The following is a 27,418-nucleotide window of genomic DNA, read 5'->3' on the forward strand; positions in this document are numbered from 1 at the left end:
TATTTTGTAGAATTTTTGTAGAATTATCATTACTGTAATACAGTATTGAAAATCATATAAATCAGAAAATGTATATATAAATACATTTTATATGATGCTAAACATTTAGCAAATCTCAAAATTAATATAAATACATTTTATATAAGGGTCAAAGACGTTAAGATGTCCACATCAAAAGAAATTTGCAAAAGAGATTTTATGTCCATAGAAAGCACATTAAACATATAAGTAAAGTGTCTACTTTTAAGTTTCTGGAAAATAAAATGTTCAAATTTGGTTAAAATGTTACAACATGCTTATTCTGACGTGTACATACTAAAATATATAAAAGAATAAGGGAGCATATAAAATTTTATTGTGTTTTAAAGGAGTAAAAGTTCTTACTGACAAATGGGCAAAACCTAGGATAGTGGCAAATTTAAAAAAAATTAAAATTACAACTAATTAGTATTTGGGGTGAAAGTAATTAGTCTTTCATATAAGTAAAGTGTCTACTTTTAAGTTTCTGGAAAATAAAAAGTTCAAATTTGGTTAAAATGTTACAAACATGCTTATTCTGACGTGTACATACTAAAATATATATAAAAGAATAAGGGAGCATATAAAATTTTATTGTGTTTTAAAGGAGTAAAAGTTCTTACTGACAAATGGGCAAAACCTAGGATAGTGGCAAATTTAAAAAAAATTAAAATTACAACTAATTAGTATTTGGGGTGAAAGTAATTAGTCTTTTAATGTCATAAATTGATTTTTGTTGTAAATATGCCTGAGAAGAATGTTACACTGAACGACATTTTAGTGGGTGTTTTCTGTAAATCAGGGAAAAATGTATGATATTTATTTTTTGCTCAGAAAAACAAAATTGCGATTAAATTAAACAGAAAACTTTTTAAATGTTTGGGGGAAAAACAACAACGAATTAAAGCAGTATTACACTTATTGTTTTTATGCTTAAACCCTTTTTCGTCTTTGACCCATACATAAGCAACAATACATTTTAGTTTTTAATGTTGTATTTCTAATTTATTTCGACAGTAGTATAGAATTTCAGATTTTTATTTTATGACAATGTCATTAATAAAGAAAATTAACTGAAAACTGATAAAACTAACTAAAATTATTTTTAATACTTTTTTACACACACACACAATTTTAATATATAATATAATTTTTATATATCATTTTTAATGTCGTCAAACTTTAACTAAAATAGCCATTATTATTTTTGTTTATTGTTGGGTTCAAATATGACTCCTGGTATTTCTTTGAATTTCCCCCTATTATTGCTGAATCGGTCTTTGCATTATCTAGGTTTTTTAAGCTGATATTGAGCATTTGCGGGTTTCATTTAGGGGAGCTAAAATGATTTTCGAGGTCTGTTCATTGCAGATTGTTTTTAATTAGTTTGTGCATCGAGCGAGCATGTGATGTGCTCAGTCTTGAGCAGTTGAAGAGGGCTCTGTGGTTTACAGTCACTGTCATTGGAGGCCTTTTGATGTCTCGATTTTTTTGAGTTGAAAGAATGTCTTGTTTTCCGCTCGGCTTTGAGCCCAGTTTTTTACATTAGAAGTGCAAGTGATTTTTCTTTCCTGTTTTTACAGTTTTGCTTGCATCTCCTTCATTCACACACTTGGGCACATTGTGCAAAATCAAAAAAAATTCAGATGAGACCATATATCTAGCTGCGTTTTCTCATTCTTGTATGATTTTTGTAGGCAACTGTACGCCAGCTGTCTTGTGGACATGTACCATATGACAGATATTCTTTATTAAAGGAACACTCCACTATTTTTGAAAATGGGCTCATTTTCCAACTCCCCTAGAGTTAAACAGTTGAGTTTTACCGTTTTCGAATCCATTCAGCCGATCTTCGGGTCAGGTGGTTTAGTTTTAGCTGTAGCTTAGCATAGATCATTGAATCTGATTAGACCGTTAGCATCTCGCTCAAAAATGACCAAAGAGTTTCTATATTTTTCCTATTTAAAACTTGACTCTTCTGTAGTTACATCATGTACTAAGACCGACGGAAAATGAAAAGTTGTGAGTTTCTAGGCCGATATGGCTAGGAACTGTACTCTCATTCCGGCGTAATTATCAATTACGAGAGCGAGATGCTAACGGTCTAATCAGATTCAATGATCTATGCTAAGCTACAGCTAAAACTAAACCACCTGACCCGAAGATCGGCTGAATGGATTCAAAAACGGTAAAACTCAACTGTTTTAACTCTAGGGGAGTTGGAAAAAATAGTGGTGTTCCTTTAAGTACATTTAAGCAACTTGTAAACACCGTGGTGTATGAATATGGTCATCATTCAGTACCATTATGTATATTTAAATATTAATCATCTGAAACAATACATTGTCCATGGTACTACCACAACACCACTTTTTTTTTTTAACAAGACATAGGTTGTTCGTTTGTCACACTTTCATGTCATTTATTTACCTTGGATAGAATCCACCTCTTCATAACCATAGGTTGCTTTTAAATGGAGTACAGCCTTATATTGGAGAACAATAGGATGAACTCACCATAGGAAAAAACTAATCTAAGTCAGCTCATGTTGCACTCAGAGGAAAGACTTGAAAATGGAAGGGAAGTGGATGTAGTGTGTTGGGCGGGTGGAATATAACTTTAGATGGAACTCTGTTGGGTTTTACAAGTTGTAATGGTTGCCAGTTAGTTGCAAATGACAGCTTTTGGTCAAACTTGATTTAAAAGTTAATGTTTAAAAGTAATATTGGAGAAGATGATTGCATAAACAGACATAGATATATACACATTGAGTTATGGCCATACAAAGCATGCAGCTTCCTTCCTGAGCAACTTCCATAGGAATCCAGGAAAATTCCTAATTTTTTATTCAGGAAATGCACCATGGCTCAATACAATGTGTTTTGTTCTTTCAGCAGCACATCCATGGATTCATAGAGAATATCAGAGACTTGGGGTGGACCAAAACCTCTTTGCATTATGGTGGCAAATTTTGACAAGCATAATTAACATTTTCTTCAACACATGCACAGATCTGTTTTTAAAAAGTACAATTTCAAGTGTTAAAAAAGCATATACTTAAGTGGGATACACCCGCCATGTGTGATCCGACCTGTTTGCGAAATTGTGTGTTTGCGCTGATGTGGTTTGGTTACTGTCTAGAAGTGTTAGTTAAGAGAATTTAAAATAAAGTTGTGTAAACTGCCCATGTCAGCTCCCTAGAGACCATGTAGACTGACTAATCCGATTTCTTGTGAAACAACATCAGTCGTATCACGCTCAAGAAAACCACCACGACCACTGGTCTGAACATTCACACACCCAACATCAGTTGCATTTTTTAACAAGTGACAACTTGAAATTTGCCTTCGGAATCCTTGTATATTTGAACCTGCATTTAAGTCCAGATTTGCATTTATTCACACGTTTTCATTCAAATTTTTTCTTATTTTTTCATGAATTAGATTAATGAATTAGATCACTTGAAAGTGAACATTGTCATTTACTCACCCTTATGTCTTTCCAAACTGTATGACTTTCTTCTGGATAAATTAAGAATTGTTCTATTCACTCTTTTCGATAGTTAAGCTTTAAAATCACAAAACCCCTATAAAAATACAATAAAAACAATCCAAACAACTTTTTCACTTATATTCCAGGTCTTACGAAGCCGTTCGCTAGGTTTGCATGATGAGACTCATTAGATGTTCTTTTTGATGTTACTGAAAATGTAGCAATGCCCTAACTACTTTTTATTTGATCTGTTTATAAAAACTTTCTTAATGATTCTGTCATAAATCATACTGAGCTGGTTCTCATCAGCTCGCTGACCTAATGATATGGTCGCGACAGCTCATAGGAAGGGAATGGCATGAGAGTGAATAAACTGTAACGGAATTTTCATTTTTGGGTGAACTCTCCCCTTAAGAAAAGCCTTTTGAATTTGTAGACGAGTTGAACTCATGCTGTCAAAAGATTCACACACCCGTGGTTTCATGCACCAACACGTTCATGCATGGGGCACTAAATGCTCCAGTTAGTATTGCTCGTACACTTCACATTCACTTCCTGCTCACATTGACCATGCAAATGTCAATTCCCCCTTAATCGGACATAGCTTGGAGGCCAGAGGCAAATACGTCTTGGTTTGGGATTTCATACATTTGTAATGCAAATCAGGCAGTAGAGGTATCCTCAAGCACAGAGTAAATACTTCTGGCCTCGAGCTTTGATAAGCATCTCGCTCAATGCAGAAAGAGCCATTGGAAAAGCTTTGTTCTCACTCTGTTAACCTTTAACCCCTGAGCAAGCATGAAGTAAATTGGGTGATTTCCTTTTAGATTAGGTAAGAGTGGTTTCAAGGTTTCACCTGCTTTTTGGGTGAGAGGTTTTGTTAAATCACATCTGGTAAGTATTATTCTTGAACCGTGCCTACAGGTATATTAATTTGAAATATAAAGTCTGAGTTTGCCTACTTCCATGTTGAAAACAGGGTAAACCAGCTTAAAGTAATTTGGTGTGGTTTGGTTTCCCCTGGCGAGAATGGTTTAGTCTGATGGTTTTAGTGGGGGTTGGCTTACTTTGAGCAAACCATCTTAGACCAGCAAACAAACAACCTTGGGCTAGTTTAAGCTGTTTTTTAGCAGAGATACTACTGTAATACCATGGCATTCTTTGAAGTGCCGTGCATTTTGTACTCTATAAATTACCATGGTACTACCATCCAGTACCATAATTTTGTTGCTGTGCTTTTTTTTGTAAAGTGTGTAAAGAGAAAGTGTTTATCTGTCCTTGGGCCTTTGGATTGGGCCAGTACAAACTTCACTGCCAAGTAGACATTCCTGCACGGTAACACTATTCATAAACCTTTGCCAAACCCGCCAACATGGTCAAAAGGCCTCTGGGTCAGATATTCTCCATTAATCCTCTAGACCGGCCCACTTGGCTTGACCTAATGTGGTCAGACAAGCCGGAATCCTCGACAGTATCCATGAACCTAACCCAACACTCCCTCGCTCATTCCTTCCTCATGGAGGAGGACGAAGGGTGTGGTGATCATTCCAGTGTCTCTTTGCAGTTAATTGTACTTTTCTCTGAATAACAGAACTAGACCACACAGCTGTGCGCGAGACAGGTGACAAATGATAAAGAACCTTTCTTAGAGTAAACGTGCACCCTTGTATCATGGTGGCTATATTTTTTGCATCGTCACAAAGCAAGCATTTCTTTTTGTTCTGTTGCTCTTACATGCTTGTTCACATGGGAATAATTGAATCATCTCCATGAAGTCAAAAATACACAGCTTGTCATATGATCTATGAGTGGTAAAAAGTGGTGAGAACATGATTAGTTGGTTGTAATTGGGTGGTTTTGAAACTGGACCAGCGCCCGTGCTTACTAAGAGAGAACACATTGCTCAAGCAGGCGGGAGCTGATAGCTACTGTGTACCCTGTCAGTATGAAAACACAAGCCTGACTGCACTGTAACATGTGTTTGGACAAGTTCTCCTTTCACTCGCGCCCTGCCTGTTGGTGCCTGTATCAAAATACAATGCTCACAAATAATTTCAAAAAGAATGGAATGAATGCAGGGTGCGGGGTGATGAAATTACCCCCTGAAGAGACTGTCTCAACACATTTTTCATTTCTGAATATGGCTTTCCATTGACAGATGCATTTAGATAAATGTGTTTTTTTTGTAGTGGACAGTAGATATGAGCTTTTTCTCAGTATAAAAAAAGAACTGATAAAAACCATTTGAAGGTGTCAGGTGTATGCAGAAGCAGTGAGTGAGTGAGTAAGAAAAGTGACACGTGGCCAAGTATTGTGTTCCATACTCTGAATTTGTGCTTTGCATTTAACCCATCCAAGTGCACCCACACAGTAGTGAACAGTAGTGCACACACTGGAGTAGTGGGCAGCCACTTTTGCTGCAGCGCCCAGGGTGCAATTGGGGGTTCAGTACCTTGTTCAAGGGTACCTCATTTGGCGCGGTTCATTCACTCCCTCCTAACCTACAATTCCTGCCATTACCAAGACTCGAACCTGGGACTTTCAGGTTACAAGCCCGACTTGACTTGAAACGTAGACTGTTCACAAAGTTGAGCAGCAAAATTGTGTTGCCTTGTACCTTGTATCTGCCACTTTCTAAAGCAGCATCTTATGTATTCTTCTTGTAGAAGGCAATCCTAAAATGCAGCAACAAGCTCTCTGAAAAGGTGATTTGTTAACAAATAAGGTGGACTTAATGAAACATTGCAGTCCCTTAGCTGCTACATTGCTTTAGTTTCAATGAAGTTGAGCTCAATTTTGTTGCATTGCCAATTTTCTTGGGCGTCCACACTGACTGCAGTTTTCATCTGCAATGCCACAAGAACAAGTAGTTGAGTACAAAGAAGGGACACTAATTGTGTATTTGGGAAAACCTGAATGGCTGTTCTTTCTTTATGTATGCAGGAATTGGCAAGGTGAAACGGAAGACAGGCATGCGTGAAACGGCCTCCAACGCAGACTCTGATTTCTACCCGGACAATGGCGAACGTCTGTATGACCTAAACCTTCCTGCGCTAGTCAAATTCAGCTACACGGCCGAGCGGGAAGATGAGTTGTCATTGGTTAAGGGCACAAGGGTCATCGTCATGGAGAAGTGCAGTGATGGCTGGTGGAGAGGGAGCTACAACGGCCATTCAGGATGGTTTCCATCCAACTACGTGACGGAGGATGCAGATGGATCGGCGAGCAACGACTCTGCCGGCTTGTCGGATGTTGTTCATAGTGCAAACGGCAACCGGGTGCTGCACACAGTACAGGCACTCTACCCGTTCAGCTCGGGCAACGATGAAGAGCTGAACTTTGAGAAGGGGGAGGTTATGGATGTTGTGGAGAAGCCAGAAAATGACCCTGAGTGGTGGAAGTGTCGCAAAGCCGACGGGCAGATGGGACTTGTGCCAAAGAACTACGTGACTGTTCTGCAGGAGTTGCACAACTCAGCCAGCATGGCCGGGCCTCCCACACCTGACTGTGACTACATTGAGCCTTCATCCAGTGGACGCTTCGCTGGCAAGCAGTGGTACTACGGGAAGGTGACGCGTCATCAGGCAGAGGTGGCACTCAACCAGAGGGGCACAGAGGGAGACTTTCTTATCCGGGACAGCGAGTCCTCAGTAAGTAGACAGAAACGTTCCTCCTTGTATTCTGATAAATATGCTAAGAATCCTGCTTTCAGCAATTGGTCTAAATTGATATTATTTCCCTTTCTCCATGTTTTCTTTTTCTAGCCCAATGACTTTTCAATATCGCTGAAAGCTCAGTCCAAAAATAAGCATTTCAAAGTCCAACTGAAGGACAACTTGTACTGCATCGGACAACGCAAGTTTAACTCAATGGAGGAGTTGGTGGAACACTACAAAAAGGCGCCCATCTTCACCAGCGAACAGGGCGACAAACTCTACCTGGTCAAGGCTCTGGCTGCCTCCTGATCCAAGCAGAAAGAATATCCAGTTAACAGTGACTACACTTCCAGACAGACAGACTGGGAATATCAAGCATTCCAAGAATGGGAGGTACAGGGAGAGACGGACAATGGACTCCCGTTCATTCGCTCGGAAACTTGCTCAAATTTCATTGAGGGACACACCCAATGTATCAAAATACAGTATGTTTAGACCATAGGTGATGCAGTGTATTTTGATGTCAACATGTATTAGAATTACAACCCATGTCTTCTTTTGTTAATATATATTCTTTTCATTGATTTCGAAAATGTATTTTTCATTTGCTCTTTAACTTCCCTGCCAATTTTTTAACAGTTTCTGCTGTTTAAGTCCTGACTGCAGAAGAACTTTGCTCAACATGTTTCAAAGGTCTCACATACTGTCTGTTACTGCCTGCATTGCCTGAACCACACGAAACTGTTGAAATTGACGTAATCTGCTATATTTATTAGGAATCAATATTTCTGCAAAATGCTCCAACAATAAAAGTGAGTGACCAAAACCAATATTCAGAATTAGGCACAATCTTTTTGGGATTAATCTTGAACTATAGTCTTGCAACTGCATGTTTCCAACATTCAAACAAGCTTGAGGTCTTGTTAAGGATGACATCTGTTATTTATGAGGGGTAACTTTTCAGAAGTTCTGCCTCCCTGAATAATTAAGGTGCTGATTATTGTGGTTTGTCAGCTAGTCCTAAATTTATCCACACATGTTGGATCTGTCAGAATCCATGCCATGCAATAAATATGATGTCTCCGCTTTGTCAAAGGGCTTAGCTGTGATTAATGTCTTCTACTAGACATTTATTTGAATGAGTATGGGAGTTAGATTTACAGATCTTCATTGGAGCTTGAATTGCGATGCCATGACTGATGATTAAAGAAGATTAAACCACATTGGTATACACAATAGGTATTTTATGATTCAGTGTTTTACTAATAAAAGCGGTCTTTCATGATCAAGGCTGAAATTGCATTACAACTGATGCAAAGGGTATGGTTTTAGTTATCGTGGTGGATTGGTTTAAAGTTTCATCAGATGTTTGCCTTATCTTTGCTTTGCACTCATTTGGTTGCTTACTTTCTCAAATGAGCATACGTATTGTTATTGTAGTGTAGAGGATGAATGAAAGCATGTCAGCATGAAGGCAGCATTGTGTACTCGGGTTGCAAGGAAGGATCCACTTCGCTTGGCAATCAAGATCCACATTGCTGCTTCCTTATAGGTTTCAACAGTTTATGATAAATGGTAAGAGATGTTCCATTCAGGATCAGATGTTTGAATGTAAAACTTCATAGATAAGTATGTTTGGTGGACCAGGCAATGGAAAAGACACTTCCCTGGACACGTCTCTGATTCAAGTGAGAAAACATGGACGTTTCTTTTCTGAAGACTTATGAGTCGGGTGATGATCTGGGCTCTTCTCCAGGGGACCATCACTACAACCGTAATTACTTCTCCAGCTGTTTGGAGTTGGACTGGGGCGAGAGTTGAGCAATGGGGATTTTTTGGAGGAGTGTGTGGGGTGGGAGAGAGAAAATCGCTGAGACATGCAGAGTTTGCTCGAGTGATTTAATCTTGAATTAAGTGGAAATGTCAGATTTCTATCCATGTGACCAGTTCAGATTGGTTCAGTGTGAGTAAAGTGGCTCTCAACAGGTTTTGCTTCAGGACCAAGTGGTGACTCAACATTACCAAGCAGTATCATTTTTCTACTGCCTTGAGTAGTTTTAATGTTTTTTGAGGCTAAGGGGATTCCAAGCAACAAGTACTTGTTGGATAACGTCTACCAAGACCCTATCAAAACAACAATGCTACCCAATTTGGGGTTTTGATCAACTAGTTGAGATCCACTTGTTTTGGATGAGGGATATCGGAGACCTGTAGTCTTATCAGATAGTTTGTGCTTTAAAATGTGCCTTCATCTCAGTTGTTGGAACCAAAACGTTACAATAAGATGCACATGTTATTTGAGTATCACTTTGCATGTGCGTAATACACCCCTGATAAGTGACAGATGTGCACGGACCATGTCCTGGTCATACAAACATCCCTATTGGGGAACTTACCATGATTTGTCTCCTGACTTAAGTGACCTTACCATATAGACCAGGGGTGTCCAATCCTGTTCCCGGAGGGCCAACATCCTGCAGAATTTAGCTCCAACTAGCTTCAACACACTTGCCTGGAAGTTTCTAGTGAGTCTGAAGACCTGGAATTATGTTTAATTAAGGCTGGAAGCCTGGAATTAAACCCTGCAGGACAGTGGCCCTCCAGGAACAGGTATAGAACCCCTGATATAGAACTTAGTCGGAGTAAAAGCCTTATTTAAGTTCAGAGGGTTATACCAGGGGTGTTCAGTCCTGTTCCTAAAGGGTCCACTTTCATACAGGGTTTAGCTCCAACACACCTGTGTGGAAGTTCCTAGTGATCCTGAAGACCTAGATTAGCTGGTTCAGGTGTGTTGGAAGTAAATTCTGCAAGAAGTTTTCCATCAGTGGTTCCCAATCCTGGTCCTGGAGAACTCCCAACACTGCACGTTTTTGATGTCTCTCTTATCTGACACACACGTTTGAGGTCTTGGTGCAGGGGTGTCCAAACTCAGTCCTGGAGGGCCGGTGTCCTGAAGAGTTTAGCTCCAACCCCAATTAAACACACCTGAACCAGCTAATTAAGCTCTTACTAGGCATACTAGAAACTTAAAGGCAGGTGTGTTGAGGCAAGTTGGAGCTAAACTCTCCAGCCCTCCAGGACCGAGTTTGGGCACCCCCTGTCTCGGTGTCTTTACTAACGAGCTGATGGGCTGAATCAGGTGTGTTTGATTAGAGAGACATCTAAAATGTGCAGTGTTGGGAGTTCTCCAGGACCAGGATTGGGAACCGATTTGAACACCCTTCAGTTGGTAACAAAACTAAATCTTTGCTTCACATCTTTAATTTGTGTCAAATATTGCATCTACTCTTGACTAAGGTAAGCAGGCCCAGCAAACATGGTTACCTATTAGTATTTGTGCTGGATATAAGAGTATACCTGTGCTGTAGACTGCTAGATATACCTGTCAGCTTATGAGGTACCTAGAAATTGAAAGTGGTATTGTTATCAATCATGTAGACTTCATTAGCATTTTTTTTCTACAAGTTGTGACCAAATAGATTTTCTGTCCTTACTTTTGGGAACATGTGGTAAGTGATTTGAGCTCTTTAGACATCCAAGCTTGGACAATGCATTGAATTATGTAGCATTGTAACACATCTGCACTAGGTTTTGGCTAAATTGCCAACATTTTATCTCCAAAAGTTACTAAAACCTGGAATATTGGAAAGTAAATTTCTCCATCTACCCTTTGGATTTTTATTCAAGCTATCTGAGAAAAGGAATACTTGAGAAAGCATTGCCTTTATGAACTTAATTTTGTTACAAAAGAATGAATTCTGAATTCAGGCCCTTAGATCCTCTACTGAAAAGCATGCATAGTTGATGGTGTGGGCTGAATTTACCAGTTTTATTACGTAACCTCATTTTGTCTGAACTATGAGTGAACCGTTTCTGTAAATGGGGCTGAAGGTGCTGTGAAAATCAAATGTAGTTGTATGCTCACTGTCTCCGTAAAGAGTTTAGACTGTACAAAGGAAGAAATAAACTACATCAATCTATTTTGATATCTCTTTAATGTCATCCAGAGCATAAATGCGGTGTTACAATTTCAGAGGTTAAATCTGCATATAAAGGCTTAATGAGTAAATGTCATTTGAAATAAGTTATTCTGCATGACTTTGTGTTCCACTGCTATGGAAATGATATTGCTGGCATTTAATGAAGACCTGCTGGGAATCATAATGACTTTACACATGCTGTGCATGAGAAAATTAAGACAAGAAACAGGCAATATTCATACTGAAACAATGTGAAACATGTCAGCTATAGGAAGAGAAAGGACTTGATAGAGAACAGCCGGGGCACCGTGTGACCATTACCAGTGAAATTACTTGCGTCTGCATAGTTCCCTAAATAATAAATGTACTCCCCATGATTTCACAACCAAAGCCGGTGAAAATCCCTAAAATATTAGATGTGAATGCTGTGCATTCTGTATCACGTTGCAACATGCAGTAAGTTATAATAAATATAAGGCAAACTGTAATGGAAGTTTCTCAACTAATCTTGTAGAATGTCCAGAAACTTGCATACACTTTACTGGTTTTCAGTCACAAAAAATCAAGAAAGCCATGCAAACACTTGGTCCTTATTAAGCAATTACATTATGTGTAGAGAGAGCAAAGACGTAACTTGATGGACTATTTGATAAAACTGTTAGTGTTTTTCTTTTGAAAGAGCTTGATGGCTACAGATGCCAACTCAACTCCTCCCTCTAGTGTCATTGATGACATTCCTGTCCTCATGCAATCCATCCTATTGTATATAGCTTGTAAAATCAGCATTGGTGAATCCCAAATCCTAGTGTTTCCAAATGCCATACTACACTGAAAAAAAATTATTCATTGAATTTACTAAAATGTTTTAAGGTAAGTGGTTGCAATCCATTTATTTGAGCTACATTTAAATAAACAAATTCAGTTGACTAACTCGAGGTTTTTTTTTTTTTTTTAAATGTAGCCAATTAATTGTTTGCAACCACGTACCTTAAATTTAGTATTTTTTTTTTCAGTGTATATATGAGGTGTTTAGGCTAATAATGCCTATTAGCCCTTGCACTACGGAACGAGTAGTGGTTTGTGACAATTCTCTAACGAATTTCAATCATTTAAGTAAGCATGCAATGCAAGGCTGAAACTACCACAGCAGTTGTTAATTGTCTAATCCTTAAATTTCAAAATAAAAAGTTATAATAAAAATAAAGTAGTAAATTTATGTAGAGGCTTTAATGCTTCCAAGCACATTTAAATGGGTTCTGGTTCAGAAATGTATAATGTGGTCCTTTTTACCATTCTTATTATTCTTACAAACCAGCAAATTGGGATGATGCATATGTATACATTGTTAATTTCAACACTCGGAATGTTTCAGCACAAAATTTGTTAAAGTGGATGGCAAGTGATCCCATAATACCTCAAAACTGAATCATTCAGATTCTTGGAAGAAACGCTCATAAAGGGAATGCTCATAAGGGAATATGTGTTGACCCTATAACTCTTTAAGCCCCTCACTCTTATCGTTTCTGCTAAGAAAGCAGCCCATTTACCTCAGGCATCCTCTCTTGTTAATTTATATATTTTTTTTTGGTTTCATCCTTTCAATGAAAAGAGCCACACGAAGACATCTGCCACATCAGCAGCCAGCCGGGACGCGCTGTATAATGCTGTTTTTCACTGCTTCAGGCCTCTGGTGATTCGGGATCGCTCTATGGAAATGTCTGCGTGACCAAATCAAAATACTGAAAAGTGTTCACATTTCCAGAATACTTAACCATTAACGAGCCTAAAATACGATAAAGTGAATCAAAGTGCATACATTCAAACTTAAAGGTATAGTTCACCCAAAAATGAAAATTTGCTTGGTGATTCATTAAATGCCAGTTAACAGCTACCGGTACTTTGTCACAAAAGCCATACAGGAACACAATTAATACCAGTGGCTCCTGACAATATATATTAAAATCTTATGAAGCGAAACAATCAGTCTGTGCAAGAAACTGAACATGACCAGAGTGCCTAAGGCTCCTAAGGTGCCGTAATGTTGATAATAATAAACAATGTTTAGTTCCTTGCACAAATTGATTGTTTTGCTTTATAAGACCTCTATATATTATCAGGAGCAACTGGTATTAATTTGATTTTGCCTGTATGGGTTTTTTTTTTTTTTTTTTTTTTTGACTCAAAGTGATAGCAGCTGGTGACTTGAATTTTATGAATCACCAAGGACCACGGTTTCAGCTAAAAATCTTCTTTACTGTTATACTGTAAAAAAATAGTCACCTACATCTTGGATGACCGGAGGATGAGGAAATGAACCGCAAATTTTCATTTTTGGGTGAACTATCCCTTTAAGGGAATATTTTGGACAAAATAATGTTGACTTGTCTTATGTCCTGTGGTATCACACATAGTTTTACTTGTATTTTACCTAGAATATTCCTTTTGAGATTTGTGATTTATTTTTTTTCCCCAAATTTAAGATTGTATGCCAATTCTCTTTTTTTTTTTTTTTTTTTTTTTTTTTTTTTATTATTATTTAAAAGATTGTATACTAATTTGATTATGATCAATATGGCATATATTAATTCATTGATTCACCCTGTGACGAACATTGGAAGTTGGCATCTCATTAGAAGTAGAGTCTGTCTGAGATGGCCGCAGGAAGGTGGGTCATTATTTGCATGCGGATCCACCAGTGCGGCTCCATGGGGTTGTACCGTTTGTATGGCCGTTTGGATGTGATTGCATCTGTGACGTCGTCTAAGACTGGCTCGATCTCTCGCTGGCCGCTGTTGCAGTAGGAACGCATGAGAGCCATGTACTGCTCAAAGTGAGCTTTCCCATAGTCCTCCTGGACACCAGGGGGCGCCTCCTTCCAGAGCTTCTCTGCTGTTGTCGTGACTATGTCACGTGTCAGGATACCCGTGGCCACGATAAAGTTTCCTGGCTCAATGACGGAAACTTTGACATTCCAAACCTTCATTTCATACCTGAGACAGTCAGAAAAAGCCTCCACTCCGTATTTGGATACACAGTAAGGGGATCGGAGAGCGTTTCCCATCCTGCCATACATGCTGGCGATGTTCACCACGCGACCTGTGACCAAAAGACAAAGAGTCAAATATTATTACAAAAAAAAAAAAAAATTCTATGTGAATATATTTTATTTAATTAAAAAAAAAAATTCAGCATCATTCCTCCAGTCTTCAGTGTCACATGATCCTTCAGAAATCATTCTAATATGGTGATTTGCTGCTCGAGAAACATTTCTGGGGTCTTATTTATAAAAATAGATTTCATCCTAAAGTGGAGGGCCGACGAAAGCTAGATCTTGCGTACGCTCAAAAGTTTTCAGATTTATAAAACCATGCGTACGCCAGAACCTGCGCAACAATCCCTTCATCAATCCAGTCAGGGGAAGATTGTGCGTACGTGCATCTCCACCCCGACTCCTCCCCGAAATCACCATATATGGAGCTTCTAACGCCTAGTTTTACTATGCATAACCTCATCTGCATATCATTTCTATGCATAATCCCATCCACGTGACACCATGTTTAACACCGTCAAAGGTACAAGAATGAAATATGAGATACGGACTATAAATGTATATAGTGCTATGTTGAGGGAACGACCTTTTTCTCGTGGTCCTGCATAAACCTGCGTTCCCTCAATTGAATATCATCTCGTGGCCACGACAAAACTAAGTGAACCGGACATGTCACCTTACGGGCACCGTAATAAATGCCATTTGTGCCATACACATTCCTTTTTATTGCTAAAAATCATCCAGTATCTTTGTTTTAGAATATCAAAATATCCATAAACTGTTTAAAATGGTTCTCAGAAAAATAATTTAGAATGGAGTTGATCTCGTTCATTTCCACAAGCCAAATAATATTTCAATTGTTTAAAAAATAAATAAATCAAAAATCAAATTAAATTTAATGCAGTTTTGCTGATAAGGTGAACCTCTTTTCGCTATTTTTAGTGGAAAAATATAGGCCTATATTTATTGCAGTGCAAATCCAATTATCTGACTCTGCGCGTCATTGACAAAGTATTTTAAAAAGGACACGTGCAAATCTTACCGTTTTCTTCAAGATGTATCGTTCAAATACAGTGGTATTTTTCATAATGTTGTGCAGCTGTGGTTGTACAGTAAGCTATTATCATTGGACCTATTCAAACCGTTCCACCGAATCCAGCAGTGTCCGCCACAATATCGAAGTAAGTGCGCATCAATTCTCGCTAAAAATACTTTCTCATAACATGAGGTGCAGTTTAGTTTAAAGAAATTATGCACCTATAGTACTCGTTGCGGTCATTAAAACACAACATACCACAGCAAGCGCATCCGTTACAAATAGGCTATGTCTAAATTCATATCATTGTGGTTTAACTTCTACGTAATGACTATGTAATTTCCGTGCTTATCTCCATTAATGAGTGGAATGAAAACAGTTTAGTTGTTTACTATATTACTTTTCTCTCCAGGAAAAAAAGTCTGTACGCATGGGTCAGAGTTTGCGTGCAGGTGCACACTTTTTTTCCATCAGGTTTGTTTTTTTTATAAATCCCATCTTTTGCATCGGAAGTGGCGTACGCTTCGTTCAGGGCAGGCTTTGTGCGTACGCAACGGTTCTAAATGAGGCCCCTGATTATTATCAATGTTACAAACAGTTGTGCCACTTCATATTTTTTGTGGAAACTAGGGATGCACCGATATGAAAATTTTGGCCGATACCGATATGGTGGCCGATATATCGTGCATCCCTAGTGGAAACCATGATGCATTTCTTTTTAGGATTATTTAATGAATCGGAAGTTCAAAAGAACATCCTTACAGAAATCTTCTGTAACATTATAAATAAAAATCTAACTGACTGCAAACTTTTAAATGGTAGTGTATTCATTTATATATTACATACAAGTGAGGTTCATAAATGTGACCCTGGAGCACAAAAGCAGTCAGAAGTAGCACAGGTATATTTGTAGCAATAGCCAACAATACATTGTATGGGTCAAAATTATAAAAAAAATTATGCCAAAAATCATTAGGATATTTAGTAAAGATCATGTTCTGTGAAGATATTTAGTAAATTTTCTATTGTAAATATCAACTTAAATTTGATTAGTAATATGCACTGCTAAGAACTTCATTTGGACAACTTTAAAAGGTGAATTTTTTTTTTTTGTTTGTTTTTGCACCCTCAGATTCCAGATTTTCAAATAGTTGTATCTCGGCCAAATATTGTCCTATCCTAACAAACCATACATAAATGGAAAGCTTATTTATTCAACTTTGAGATGATCTATAAATCTCAATTTCAAAACATTGAACCTTATGACTGGTTTTGTGGTTCAGGGTCACAAATAACATTAAAATGTTTAAAGGGGTCATATGATGCGATTTCAAGTTTTGTAACATTATAAATAAAAATCTAACTGACTGCAAACTTTTAAATGGTAGTGTATTCATTTATATATTACATACAAGTGAGGTTCATAAATGTGACCCTGGAGCACAAAAGCAGTCAGAAGTAGCACAGGTATATTTGTAGCAATAGCCAACAATACATTGTATGGGTCAAAATTATAAAAAAAATTATGCCAAAAATCATTAGGATATTTAGTAAAGATCATGTTCTGTGAAGATATTTAGTAAATTTTCTATTGTAAATATCAACTTAAATTTGATTAGTAATATGCACTGCTAAGAACTTCATTTGGACAACTTTAAAAGGTGAATTTTTTTTTTTTGTTTGTTTTTGCACCCTCAGATTCCAGATTTTCAAATAGTTGTATCTCGGCCAAATATTGTCCTATCCTAACAAACCATACATAAATGGAAAGCTTATTTATTCAACTTTGAGATGATCTATAAATCTCAATTTCAAAACATTGAACCTTATGACTGGTTTTGTGGTTCAGGGTCACAAATAACATTAAAATGTTTAAAGGGGTCATATGATGCGATTTCAAGTTTTGAAGCTTGGAGAGGAGGTAATTCTGACTTTGCTATGACAATCTGGCGCTTCTGAGTCAGCTACTGTTTTGTTACGTGCGTGTGTGAGAGGGAGGGAGGGAGAGCGTCACATCACAGTGGAGTCAGTTGTCTTAACCGTGGCTTGTGTGCTGCAAACACATACCAGCTTCATCACTGTGTCTGTCACGAGACTCTGTTCCCCTTTCGGGCTCTGTCTTTACATTTATTTTGAAAGATGAAGCTGCGATTATGGTAAGGGGCGTTACATTTCCGACGAGTGCTTGCGGTGTTCGGCCAATCACAATGCACTGGGTCAGCTGGCCAATCAGAGCAGACTGCGCTTGTCGGAAGGAGGGGCTTTGTAGAAAACGAAGCGTTTGAGAGAGGCAGGGCATAGAGGACCTACAATAATGTACAGTATTTGAAAAATAATGTGTTTTTTGAACATTAAAGCATGTCAACATATTCTGTTACACCAAATAATGATCTTTAAAAAAAGCATCATATGACCCCTTTAAACTAATTAAACTGTTCAGTACTGCTGAACACAAACCGTTTTGAGTTTGTAACGCGTGTTAATCTTTGTACTTTTTTTTTTTTTTTGAATATGGAAAAATATCTATTAAAATGTATACATAAAATTTATATATCTAACGGTTAATAAGATTATGCGATGAGAATTCCGTAACTCCCCAACCGGACAATGGCACCTTTTTAGTTACACCCAGTGTCACTACCCTGAGAATTTCGAGCCCCGGGACTATTAACCGTATATATTTATTTATTAACCACATATAAAATTATAATTATGAAGCTCCAATGTCGAAATCATATATCATACAAAATATACTTAAAAAATAACATTCACGGAAATCACAAGTGTTTGTCAGGCAATACACTCCAAAGTCCATTTGCTTTAACCATTGATCCATTCAGATCCAAACATTCCTTTAAGTGGCAGACTAGCAGGAGTGGAAACTGTAGAGAAACATTAACATCTGTCTGCAGAATAAACTCTTCAGTTAAACTCCGCCAAATTACATATCTATACCCACAAGTTCCTCACAACCAAAAGGCCTGCAACATTCTCCAAGTAGGTTGACCGCAGGAAGACGCACTTGGACTGCATGGAGTGTGTGCATTACTTTACCTTTAGCCCTGCGGATGAGAGGCAGGAAGGCTTTGGTTACTCTGATGGTGCCCCACAGGTTGACCTCTGAAACCTGCTTATATGTGTCCATGGTTGTGAACTCCACCTCACCGAATGTGGAGATACCAGCATTGTTGACCACAGCCCACAGACCTGCAAGATAGAATCACAAACCCCCTTAAACTCACTGATCAGACATCCTGATTCAATTCACATGGTTATGAACAAATATATAACATGAGTAAATATACAAAACTTTTTCTGCTCACCATTTTTAATTATGAAATCTAATAGCTTCTCCTTATTTTTAAAGGTGCAGTATGTTATATTGACAGCTAGTGGTTGAATACGGTACTGCAGTCCAAATTAGAAATATTGGAAAGTGTTGCTTATCCCACCCCCTCCTCCTCAGACTCCACCCTCACAGGGGTTGCCAGATTTTTCAAGTAGCTATAACTGCAGACAGGAGATCTCCAAAATGGGGCGTGAACTCCAAAAGTGGGCAGAACCTTCAAAATGGGTGGGTCTCCTCGTGCAAAGACTTTCACCATTGGCTCTGGCTCCAGCCAATTGTTATTGACTTACATTTCAAAATAAAACTGTATAAATTAAACATTTGTTTCTAGTTCATCTAAAATAAAATATGCTATATAAATAAATATTCTCCATGAGAGCAGAGCCCAAAGCTCGTGGCCAGTGGTGTTCGGACTGGAGTTTGAACCTATGCTTAATAAACGAGAATCACCCACGAGCTCTCCCGCGAGCCGTCCCAGCGCAGCGCAGGGGAACGATTTTACTCTATAGCTTTGTTCTAAGCAACGGGGGCGTCCCAGGGCTCGAAATTCGCAGGGTAGGAGGGGGTAGTGACGCTGGGTGTAACAAAAAAGGTGCCATTGTCCGGTTTGGGAGTTACAGAATGATCTCATATCGCATAATCTTATTAACTGTTTATCTCCTGAACTGCAACTTTCTTTACCACGCTATTCAGCGCCAATCCTGCCGTGCAATCAATTTCACTGGTTAGGGTCAGGTGTGGGGTATGTTTTTGTAGCATAGTGTAGGAAATCAACCCTTTAATTGACAACCAATAAAATCTTTAGAATCCGCTGTGGGGCGGAGTTTGCACTGAAGTGGATTGGGGGGCATGCGTGTCATGTGCCTGTCTGTCAATGGGAGGAAGCCACGCCCCATTTTGGAGTTCCCGCCCCTATTTGGAGATCTCCAGGCTGCAGTTATACCCTTCTCAGATTTTTAGGTCGGGTAGAATCTGTGATCTCTGACCCAGTTCGTTTACTGGCTTCCTTTGCTGCAATATGCTCGGTTTTCCACCAACTGGCAACCCGGTGTGTCGAAATACTATTGGGTGAATTGGCAGTGGGCGGAGTCACACAGACCAAAACAAAAACAGACATTCGACACTGAACGCACATTTCAAAGTAAAATAACTGGCTGCAGCATTGCTTTTCAAAGAAACAAGTATGTGAATTCAATATGCTTTTAGATATTTAGGAAACATGCTATGATCTTATGCTTTAGTACAGGGTTCCTCAAATCTTGCTCTGGAGGGCCAATGCGCTGCAGAGTTTAGCTCCAACCCTGATCAAACTCGCCTACCTGTTATTTTTCTAATGATCCCAAAGACATTGATTAGCATGCTCGGGTGTGTTTGATTAGGGTTAGAGCTAAACTCTGCAGGACAGTGGGGCTGCGTTCCAGTTCACTTTTAGACATGCACTCGCCAACTTCCCTAAGCACTTACCCTCGGGGGAATCCCCACTGCCATTTTGAAGTGCATTCCACTTCGTCAAGTGGACGAGGGAAGTTTACATGGACATACCCTCGACCCCTCGATTTTGACCGAGGGAGCGAGTCTGCTTCATATGCACACTTCAGGCCGCGCCATAGACCACAATGCAACATGACTATGATGTCATCGCAGATCGCGTTTAATTTATCCCCACCCCAAACAACTCTATAATATATGAATGTTTTTTTTTTTTTAATATTTATAACAGCCCAAGCATATCTATATACATATAGAATGCTGCACCAAACAAATTTGTAAGGGGAAACATGTAAACAATAAACCAACTCCATAGCAGATTCTAAGTGATCAAGTGCTTGGGACGTTCCAGTTCAGCACATTCCAAGGGTTCCACCAGTAGTGGGCACTCGTGTAACGTAATCAATGACATACATCCGAGTGAACGAGACGGAGGGAAGTTTGCGAGTGAAGGGCATAAAAAAATGGACTGGAACGCAGCCTGGATCTCATGGGCCAGATTTGAGGATTCCTGCTTTAGTACAATCAAACCAATTACATTCAGCACTCTTTTAAAGTAAGAGCGGGGTGGCGGTTTGTTGCTTGAATGTGTGACGCGTCTGGTGTCATTGACTTTCAGTTATTTTAGCTGTACAAAAACAGTCTGTTATGCTGCTTTTATTGCAAACTGGTAGCATTTAAATTACAGTATTATCAGAACTACAAACTGGTTTACCAGTTACAGGTTTACCACATTTTAAAAATGGATAAAAACAAACTTGCTTTTGGAAATCTGGCAAATGGGTAATTATGTAGTGAGCTTAAAAACATTACAAGAAGAAATCTTAAGTTGACAGTTTTATTTTGTGATGGATTTCAGTATTAACATGGGAGGATCTATATGGAAAACTTTTTTTATCTCGCACTTCTGACTAACTCGCAATAATTCTGAGAAAAAAGTCAGAATTGTGAGTTTATATCATGCAATTCTGAGGAAAAAAGCACTTGCGAAAATTATTATTATATTTCTTTTTGTATTCAGTATGCTTATTTATATTGTATTCATCCAGTAAGCTTTCCTGTTTGGCCAATTAGTTTCAGAAGCAGGACTTTTATCTTGATCTTGCTGGTTTAGCTGATGTTTCCTCTGCACTACTTTCTGTCGTCTCGGAGTTAATTACAGTATAGTGTTCTTCAATTTATGAACATTTTTGCTTTTTTTTTTTTACACAATTATGCATAAGTAGGGCTGTTAGCGGAATAAAATCTTTCCAAGTGATCTAATGCTTTCAAACTTTAGAAACCAAAATGTCAGTATACTATCAATGCTACTGCATTACATATATTACTGTGTTAAATGCATTGAATTCATATCTTAAGTTTGACATCCCGGTCTTGTAGCATCGTTTTCCCCTTAATATTTCTCATACCCCCTATAGCCCTCCTGTGCCCTCATGAGGTCCCTGAGCCCGAGTTTGAAAACCCCTGGCCCCAAAAATTTGTAAGACAACTTTCTTGTATTTTGAACAATAACATTCATAAATTTAGGATTTATTATTGAACCTCTAAAATTCAGTGCCAGACTCCACACAACTGCTAAGGTGAGTAGTTTATAAGAAGCTCCAGTTTAGAGATTTATTTGATTTCATCATATTCGAGTGTTTAAATCAAAGATCTGTGAAACAAGGATCACACGGCTTCAGTTCTGAGTTCAAGTCAGTAAATAGTAGTGCGTTTTGTAAACTATTCAACTTTTACAGTGTGCTATATTTAAGGAAATGTATGCTGCTTATTTTCTGTTTGATCTGTAACACACATATCAGCAATTCGTATGGTTTATAGCAGGTATAAAGAGTGATGAACAATCATTAATCTATACAGCTGTATCTGGTGGGTGTGGTTTAGTGAGGGGTGTGGCACAGTGATTGACAGCAGGGGGTGGGGTCATTATTCTCTCTAAACAAATCAGCTTTAATCTAGCCACACCCACCTGACCTTCAGATTAATTGTTCATCACTGTTTACACCTAAAAATCACATATGGAAAATAACAAACAGCATAAATTTGATCAGGTCTATTTAAAAAAAAAAATAAATAAAATAAAATTGCCAAAGTGAAGATATGAATGTTTTACATGCATTTAACAATTTTTAACACATCATACAAAGTCATTCTGCTCTGATGTTGGAAAAAACAACCCTAAAGCATTAAATCTGCATATCATTTTGTATAAACATTCAAAAATATAAAAGTGACTGTAAAAATAATTAATTAACTGAAGTGACGCTGAAATAAAATCTAAATCTAAAATATTACATAAAATATAAATACATTTTAGAAAACAAACTTAAAAAGATTCAAATTAAAATGAGAAATATTGCATTGGCAACTGACTGAAAATGAGTTGAAGTTCTAAAATTACTAAACTAAAACTGTGAAGATAAATAAATAAAGCTCAAGAATTAAATAAAATGACAAGGCACAAACAAAAATGGTTTTATCATGGTTTCACATGTTACTGAATTAATTAGTTATATTGGAGAGATCTTATTAATTTAGCATGTGGGTCAAAGACGAAAAAGGGTTTAAGCATAAAAACAATAAGTGTAATACTGCTTTAAAATGTTGTTCTTTTCCCAAAAAATTTAATTCCGTTCAATTTAATTGCATTTACAGAAGAGACCCACTAAGGTGTCGTTCAGTGTAACAATCTTCTCAGGCATATTTACAACAAACATAAATTTATGACACATTAAAAGACTAATTACTTTCACCCCAAATACTAATTAGTTGTAATTTGTAATTTATTTTAATGTGCCACTATCCTAGGTTTTGCCCATTTGTCAGTAAGAACTTTTACTCCTTTACATTTTAATATGTACAAGCCAGAATAAGCATGTTTGAATTTTTACATAAATATTGTTTTACACTGAATAACAATGTAACATTATTTCAACCAAATTGACATTTTATCCTCCAAAAACATTTGAAACCTTAAAGTAGACACTTAATGTGCTTTCTATGGACATAAAATCACTTTTGCAAATCTCTTTTGATGCGAACATCTTAACGTCTTTGACCCATGTATATAAATATTAGATGCAAATCTGTTAAAGCTATACAGAAGATTAGAAAATTAAAGCTACATAGAAGTATAAAGACACAACACAATTGCTACAACTTAAAAAATTATTTAAAAAAATAATAATATAAATAAAAATATTTGAATTAGTTTTTCTTTTTGAAGTTTAATGAGTTATTTAAAGGAACACTCTACTATTTTTGAAAATAGGTGAGTGAAATGTAAAATAATTGCTTCCGACCAACAGTATATATGTTTAGAAATCAACTGCAGAAATAGTTGAACCATTACCTTAAACAGACAACCTGCAAACACCATGAAACCAAGCTTGTGAAAGTGCTTGGCCAAAGCCAGTCCAAATCCAGTGTCACAGCCGGTAACGAGCACTGCTTTCCCTGCAACCTACGATGGAAACATTATGCAATATTACTACTGTGCAACTGCAAGCGAATGTGCCAACAATTCTCTGACCTGCGAAGAAGAAGAAAACGGTCCTCAACTGAGCTGCAATTCTTAATGTGTTACGAAATCAGTGGCTTTCAAACTGTGATTTGAAATTAATGAATAAGTCATTGATGCAAGAATCAGCATTGATTTAAAAAATAAGCTAAATTAAACTATAATTGTTAATAAAAAACATATATATGGAAAAGTTGGTTTCTGTCAGCGTTTGCTCAACTGCAATTTGAAGATGTATAGTTTTGTGATGTGAAATTGTGGTGTTTTTTTATTTATTTGTAAGACTAATGGGGATCCAAATAAACAACCAACAAACTGCAGCTCAACAATCACCTCGTTTAGATTTATTGGTTAGTATTTCAATAAAATAAAGTATTTGATTTAATGTAAATAAAGTATTTACAATAATACAAAAATAGAAATTGCATGCACTGAGATCTAACGGATTAAAAAAAACTAGATAAAAAAAAAAGCACTACATTTCCTGGACTTTTAAGTATGTCATTAATTTCCATAAATTCGCAACCTATAAAATTCAGATATGTCAACACTTTCCATGACAATGCAAGTCCATGAGCACTGAAATACAAAATGCATTGCATATATACATATTTAAAAAAAAAAACACAGAAATTCATATCGCTCATCACTAGGGCTCTATAATTATCTTTGCCACCATATAAGGCAAAACTAATTATTCATATATTTCGTGGTACACATACACATTGCATCATGCACCATTTATACCACAGATGCATTGGATATATGTAATCTTGGAACCTTGTACCTCCGGGTTTATGGTAATAACAATGGTAATATTACAATAAATATGCATTATTAAAAACGCATATAAAAATAAATGCAAAAAAGCACAGAAGTTGATATCACTCATCACTAGGACTCCATATAACTTATGAGTAATACGTTGAAATATATTTAATAATTAACTATCTTTGCCTTATATAATATAAGGCAAAGATAGTTAATTATTAATATATTTCATTGCACGCACTCACTCAATCATACATACACACATTGCATGGTAATAATACATAACGTTATGTCCTGCACAATGAACTCGCATGACAACCGAACTGGAGGTACAAGTTTACAGAACTCAATAAAATGGACAAATACACTTTTTTTGTGCATGATGTAATTGAATAAGACACTTAATCAAAAATCAAAAGAACACTCACTTTAAGGTGCTGTAGGATTGTAACAGTGTTTGAGAGCAAGCTATAATGTGCAATGTTTATGTGAGTGAAAAACAGATTTTCAGCCCGAGAATAACATCTCCTATAATATCGTAACGTTACACGCCACGTGGAATGCCGTTAGTTTTTGTTGCTGTGTAAGTAGCGCACTGCACCGTTACCTTCAGTGTCCCGCGGGGCAGACGCGGCATGGCCACATACAGCACGAACAGCGCGTACAGCAGCACTATGCTCTCCGTGACGCTCGCCTCGGGGAAGCCGCAGCATCGCGCGAAGAGGTTGAGCACAGACGGCAAGCCGAAGCCCAGGACGAGCGTCAGAAACACCGAGAACGCGAGGAGCAGCGCGACCCTCACCATCGGCAGCGCAGCCATCTTGAACTGACTGTTGACATCTCTGGCGGAGGCGGGGCCATAGAACCACGTCTCATGAATTATGCAAATTACAGGACGCGTACCAATTAAAAACGGCGAATGCACTTGAGGGGCGGAGCCAAGAGCGAGAGCAACAGTCCACGTCCATCAGCCAATAACAGGCTACAAAACAAAAGCCGACAGGTTAGGCACGCGTTTTCGTATCTATTAATTTAATGATAATCATTATGTTAACTTAAAAAATGTGTTGGGATATTTGTATTGGGTCATTTCAAATGTAATTAAAAGAAAAATAATCATTAAAAAAAAAGGTTCCGTCTGAAATATTATATATTGTTCAATAAATTATATAATTATCTTTTATTAATATAAATGTTATTATTATTTACTTATATATTTTTGTCAATACATGTTTTTATTCATATAAATATAATTATAAGTATTTATATATAACCTTAATATAAATACAACTTTATGGAAAAACTGTAACAAAAATCGTATGATTGAAAACAAGGAAAGGAGTGTAATCTCATCATAGCCTAGGAATGTATTTGTTATTGTACAGTAGAAACCGCAAGGACTGTATCGCTAGGTGACGCTTGCTGCTTCTGTTATTAAAAATGCCTATAAAATAATTTAGCTTGACTTAAGAAATACATGAAAATAAGAATATTTCATAAATACAAACACTAAAATAATTCATGTAAAGATGCCGTTCCACCAACAACGACAGTGTGTCGTAACAATTTATAAATTCATAATTTCCTGATTTCTTTTCTTTTTCATAATGTTCCACAAATATTGTCTAAATGTTTCTATTTCTCAAATATTATTTTATGCATTATCTATTACATTAATACAACATTTAAAAAAAGAATACATTTCACTCATCATCATTTTGAACGTTTTATTTTGAAGCCAGAGGGGACAATGGCCCTGAAACACGCAATAAAAGAAAACCGAGATCCAAAAAGGCACCATCCGGCATGTGAGCAGCAGATCAACCAGACCGTCAAGAAGCAACAACGGGTGAAGAAAAAGAGAAGAATTCAAAATACAACCACACATTCGGAGTTTGCTTTTCTTGATGAAAAAGTACGAATATTTGATTTAAAAGAGCTAGGATTGGCAACATGATCTGCTCTAGTTAAAGCTGCAGTTCTTTTTTTTTTCCTCCGTAAAAAAGCAGTCATCTCTAAAGAAATGAAAATGACTGTTCAAATGTTTAAAATCCTGTACATGTGAGATGAAACTCAATCCAGTTACAGTAGACTCATAAAAGCTGTTTTATGTACATTGAACATGTCTCCTCGATACTAAGAGTAGTAGCTGGGTTACTCGGGAACCCCAATACTGGACTTTTGTCTGTAAATTGTATGCGTGACCCTGGACCTTAAGTGTCAATTTGTCAAAATTGAGATTTATACGTCATCTAAAAGCTGAATAAATAAGCTTCCATGTATGTATGGTTTGTTAGGATCGAGACCATATTTGGCCGAGATACAACTATTTGAAAATCTGGAATCTGAGGGTGCAAAAAAAATCGAAATATTGAGAAAATCATCTTTAAAGTTGTCCAAATGAAGTTCTTAGCAATGCATATTACTAATCAAACATTAAGCTGATATATTTACAGTAGGACATTTACTAAATATCTTCATGGAACATGATCTTTATTTAATATCCTAATGATTTTTGGCATAAAAGAAAAATCAATCATTTTGACTCGTACAATGTATTTTTGGCTATTGCTACAAATATCCCCCAGCGACTCAACACTGCTTTTGTGCTCCAGGGTCACGTATATTTATCACTATAAATTGAGCATTTGTACATTGGTATATTGTATGATCAGGAATCCTCACCTCTAGGTGTCAGTATAAGTCCAGAAAAATGACTGAAAGTGCATTCCAAACATGAAAACTTCGAGCAAGTGATAGAGAAAGCTGGCCTTTATCTATTACAATTGCCATGCACTGCCAGAATTCACGTTTTGCATGAGGTTCAAAGGTAAAGTTAGCATTAAATGCTTGAATGAAGAAGACAAAGAGTGTGACAGTCTTGCATAGCTGAATACCCTCTCAAACTTCTGTGTTCTTCTTATTTCAGGAAAACGTCAAGCTTTTTCTGAATGTTGTCGAAAGAGTCTATTCCCATGTAGTCGGCCTGGCCCTGCTCCCACCTCTGCTTGCGCTCCGCTGAGGACACGAGCGGCTGAACACGCTCCTCGCTCTCCGCA

The 27,418-nt window shown here is 37.3% G+C and overlaps 3 protein-coding genes across 5 annotated transcripts in view; 1 reads left to right on the forward strand and 2 right to left on the reverse strand.

Annotated features, from left to right (window-relative positions):
- Positions 1-9,648, forward strand: part of LOC107588047 (cytoplasmic protein NCK1-like) — a 45,705-nt gene extending 36,057 nt beyond the window's left edge. For all 3 annotated transcript variants that reach the window (XM_016276042.1, XM_016276043.1, XM_016276044.1), the window contains 2 exons: positions 6,454-7,160; positions 7,275-9,648. In XM_016276042.1, the coding sequence (XP_016131528.1) occupies positions 6,454-7,160; positions 7,275-7,475 (908 nt within the window). In that variant the 3' untranslated portion in view covers positions 7,476-9,648. The remainder of the gene's footprint in view (positions 1-6,453; positions 7,161-7,274) is intronic.
- Positions 9,649-12,730: 3,082 nt separating this feature from the next.
- bdh1 (3-hydroxybutyrate dehydrogenase, type 1) lies at positions 12,731-25,206 on the reverse strand. The gene is made up of 5 exons (XM_016276111.1): positions 24,967-25,206; positions 23,421-23,531; positions 20,974-20,995; positions 18,286-18,438; positions 12,731-14,242 (listed from the first exon to the last, which is right to left on the reverse strand). The coding sequence occupies exons 1-5, from the start codon at positions 25,177-25,179 to the stop codon at positions 13,776-13,778; spliced, it is 966 nt and encodes a 321-aa protein (XP_016131597.1). The 5' UTR covers positions 25,180-25,206; the 3' UTR covers positions 12,731-13,775.
- Positions 25,207-27,279: 2,073 nt separating this feature from the next.
- LOC107588102 (glycogenin-1-like) overlaps positions 27,280-27,418 on the reverse strand; it is a 15,491-nt gene continuing 15,352 nt past the window's right edge. Inside the window, exon 7 of the mRNA XM_016276112.1 lies at positions 27,280-27,411. Coding sequence (XP_016131598.1) covers positions 27,280-27,411 — 132 coding nt within the window. The remainder of the gene's footprint in view (positions 27,412-27,418) is intronic.

The sequence above is a fragment of the Sinocyclocheilus grahami genome, unplaced genomic scaffold (genome assembly GCF_001515645.1).
Source record: "Sinocyclocheilus grahami isolate Dianchi unplaced genomic scaffold, SAMN03320097.WGS_v1.1 scaffold98.1, whole genome shotgun sequence".
In the NCBI taxonomy this organism is placed as follows: Eukaryota; Metazoa; Chordata; class Actinopteri; order Cypriniformes; family Cyprinidae; genus Sinocyclocheilus; species Sinocyclocheilus grahami.

Coding starts and splice junctions, on each gene's coding strand:
- bdh1 (XM_016276111.1), bottom strand. CDS start 25,179: ATGGCTGCGCTGCCGATGGTGAGGGTCGCGCTGCTCCTCGCGTTCTCG. Junction 20,996..23,420: donor TTGCAGGTTGTCTGTTTAAG/GTAATGGTTCAA, acceptor CTTTTTTCTCAG/AATTATTGCGAGTTAGTCAG. Junction 14,243..18,285: donor TCTCATCCGCAGGGCTAAAG/GTAAAGTAATGC, acceptor TTTTGGTCACAG/GTCGCGTGGTGAACATCGCC.